Source organism: Sphaeroforma arctica (genome assembly GCF_001186125.1).
Source record: "Sphaeroforma arctica JP610 unplaced genomic scaffold supercont1.1185, whole genome shotgun sequence".
Taxonomy (NCBI): Eukaryota; class Ichthyosporea; order Ichthyophonida; genus Sphaeroforma; species Sphaeroforma arctica.
Genome location: NW_014039373.1, coordinates 1 through 3,549, shown reverse-complemented (window position 1 = coordinate 3,549; position 3,549 = coordinate 1). Strand labels below are relative to the sequence as shown.

The 3,549-nt window shown below is 41.6% G+C and overlaps 1 protein-coding gene across 1 annotated transcript in view; it reads left to right on the top strand.

The window, feature by feature from the left end:
* The window catches only part of SARC_10248 (hypothetical protein), a 7,619-nt gene extending 4,829 nt beyond the window's left edge, over positions 1 to 2,790 (top strand). Inside the window, exons 11-14 of the mRNA XM_014295708.1 lie at positions 634 to 809; positions 1,167 to 1,291; positions 1,560 to 1,754; positions 2,107 to 2,790. Of these exons, the coding sequence (XP_014151183.1) occupies positions 634 to 809; positions 1,167 to 1,291; positions 1,560 to 1,754; positions 2,107 to 2,535 (925 nt within the window). The 3' untranslated portion in view covers positions 2,536 to 2,790. The remainder of the gene's footprint in view (positions 1 to 633; positions 810 to 1,166; positions 1,292 to 1,559; positions 1,755 to 2,106) is intronic.
* The last annotated feature ends 759 nt before the right edge of the window (positions 2,791 to 3,549 follow it).

The window sequence follows — 3,549 nt, the reverse complement described above, 5'->3', positions numbered from 1 at the left end:
TTTTTTTAAATCACAGGGAAGGGTTTGTCTTATAACCAAACGCTATAGCTTATAGTTGCGATTGCGGCAGGTTTTTTTAATCACGGGGAAGGGTTTGTCTTATAACCAAACGCTATAGCTTATAGTTGCGATTGCGGCAGGTTTTTTTAATCATAGGGAAGGGTTTGTCTACTAACCAAACGCTTTAGTTTATAGTTGCGATTGCGGCAGGTTTTTTTAATCATAGGGAAGGGTTTGTCTTCTAACCATGCGTATAGTTGCGATTGCGGCAGGTTTTTTCAATCATAGGGAAGGGTTTGATTTGTAACCAAACGCTATAGCTTATAGTTGCGATTACGGCTGGTTTTTCTAATCATAGGGAAGGGTTTGTCTTCTGGGTATGTTTCCTGTACGTTGACTTTTAGAATTCAAATTGCGGTGACGCAACAAATTCATTCATTTAGTGCGTGGAGTAGTCTCAAACCATACACCTCTCATTGAAAGAGGTATGCGCACAACAAAAGGATAGTATATCATCCCTCTATATCCTCACTCTCTATAGTATAGTGGCGATGTACTAGCAGCCATACGCTATCAAGAGATGTTTTAGCGTCTCGATCTCAATTGTTGGTGACGTGTTGTTCTGTCCGTCAGGCGCTTGAAGTCAGAGGTACAAGACCAACTAGCGACATTGCAGAGCTTGACCAAAAAGATCAGACACAGAGTGAATATCGACATAGACGAGAAGTCAAAGAAATACCTGGCAGATAGCATGCGGAAAATCAACCATCTCAACAATAAGAACTTCATCGAGTACTTCCACGAGACTGGTATGTATGTGCGTATAGTATCACACACTTTGACGGTGTTGAAGCCTGCGAACATGAAATTTAAAGATGGTACCTACCGGGTGAATCCTAAATTCGATCTTCCTGTGTGTTTACATACGTAAAAGAATGCTACAAATGTTCAACGGGGTAAAGATGCGCTTGATAAGATCTTCACAGTAATATAAGACGTGTGTAACTAGTTGTGTGCACTTGAGGGGTTTTTGTTTTGTCAGCACATAACCCAGATGCGAGACCAATATTTATATATGGTACAATGAGATACTGATATTTCCATGTATGGTACAATGCGACACTTGTATATTCTCATAGTAAATGTGAAACACCATACTATTACAGCCGTGGCAAAGACCCCTGCGGTGTGCGACTACATCGATAGATTACTCGATCAACCGGTGAAGTTCGTTGTGTTCTGTCAACACAACGAGATGATGTCTGAGCTAGAATATGTGATGAAAAGAAAGGTATCGCTTCGGGCCGACGATACTGAGCTCGAAGTCGTTAAAAATCCTCCTCTGTGATTAAAATTGTGCTGTATAATATTATTCGAACTATGTGAATGGAATTCATACAAGCTTCTGATTTGGTCGATGCTTTATACGAACTGTGTGCAAATCCATGTTGTAGTCGATTCGTCATTATTACTATTTAACTGACTAATATCAAATCCAATAGTAGCCCTCTTCGTATATTGGCTCGCTAATATTCATACCCACATATTTTGCTTCCCAGGACGTGGACTACATACGGATCGATGGTTCAACAAACAGCAAAGCTAGACAAAAAAAAGCAGCAAGGTTCCAAGAGGTGCCCACATGCCGTGTAGCTCTGCTGAGTCTTCTTGCCGCGAACGCTGGATTGACGCTCACGGCATCAGCCACAGTGATATTTGCTGAACTTGCTTGGAATCCTGGTGACTTGCTCCAGGTGTGGATCGCATTTAAACGAGCGAATCTTTCACACAGTGTATATGTATATTTCCTCAGTATATCGTGAGTGGTAGGGCACAAACTTCGCAAATAATATGTTGCGTTTTATGCTCAGAAGCGTATGCACGTATTCGAGTGTATCACGTACTGCGATTTTCAATTACGTTTGAAGCCGTGTGTGATTAAAATCTATTTTGAGTGTTTCGTCGCTCGGTCTATAGTATATGTATCTCGTAGTCGATATGCGGTTAATTTTGACCAACTCGGATGATATGAGTGGTCGTCGATGAAATATCCGGATTTTCTCAATATCTGCCCATCATCTGCAACATCTGGTATTCTTTTTACAGGCCGAAGATAGAGTACACCGGATATCACAGAACAAGGACGTCACCATCCAGTACCTGCACGCCCCCAACACAATGGACGATGTCATGTGGGAGAAACTCAATAAGAAATTGGGCGTACTTGGCAAAGCCGGTGTAGGGAACCAGGAAAGCACATCTTCTAAGCGATCGGCAATGGATACGGAAAATCTGATGTCAACGTCCCAAGGAGTAGCTGTGCATAGCATCAACGGTACTATATCCGACACACCCACCGGCGAAAACAAACCGGCACATAGACGAGTAAAAAAAGCCAAGACCTTGATTGATTTCTTGGGATCACCGAGTAAGAGCAAGGTAAAGAAGGCCGTCGAAGTGTCTGACGATGATAATAGGGACGATTTGTTGGATGACGATTTGGATGATGAATGCGTATTCCTAGATTGTTCGTAAATATCGTTCCATGGCCGAGAAGAACCATTTCAGAATAATTACATTGCTAGGAGGCCAGATTGCACAAGCGCTAGGAGCTCCAGAGCCGTAATTTGGTCACGACGCCTCACCCAGACTGCTGCACGGTCGGAGCTCGAATGGAGTATACAAGGAGCTTAAGTATTCATTTATTAGACAAATGAACTTATAAAATAAACGATAATTAGAGCGCTAGGAGCGCTGATTGAAAAACAATAAACCTGGATACATGGTTCATTCCGCTACGCTCGTTGTCGGAATTTTAGTGTTTGAATAGATTCGTGATCTAGCCTTGCTTTTTAAACTTGACAAATGACAATTGGTCGAGCTATGAAGGAACTGTGCCATAAAATGCAGAGATGCTAGCTAGAGCTACAAGGCCACGCCTGTTACTGGTATTCGTAGTCGATTGAGAGGCTCGGCGATAACGTAGGTAGCAGTTAGGTGATAACGTAGGTAGCAGTTAGGTGATAACGTAGGTAGCAGTTACTTTTGAGAAGGCAAAGCCGGTTGTTTTTACCAGTTTTTGAATACAGACTCTACAATGAACAACGTTTTTTAATAAAGGTTTTTACTTCCAAATTGGTAGGTTCATTTTAACATACCGGTTGTGCATTCGTGTTCCAACCAACAGCACACAACACAACCTACGAGTTTCACAATCCTATTTCAGGTAGAACGTATACACACATGAATTACAAACGAAAATGTGTTTAGTCATACTATGGACTCCTGGGGCACTTCCTTGTACTGTATACTGCACCAGCCCTATCAGCATCCCGCAAATTTACTATATAAAAATGTACTCAATGACGGTGTGATTTGACAAAACTTCAGCGGCAGTATAAATATCATTACGAATGTTAAGTACTTACTGAAACCAAGTTGGCTATATACAGTTGGAGTTCACCAATATATATATATATATTTATATATATATGTGTGTGTGTGTGTGTGTGTGTGTGTGTGTCGTGTGTGTGTCGTGTGTGTGTGTGT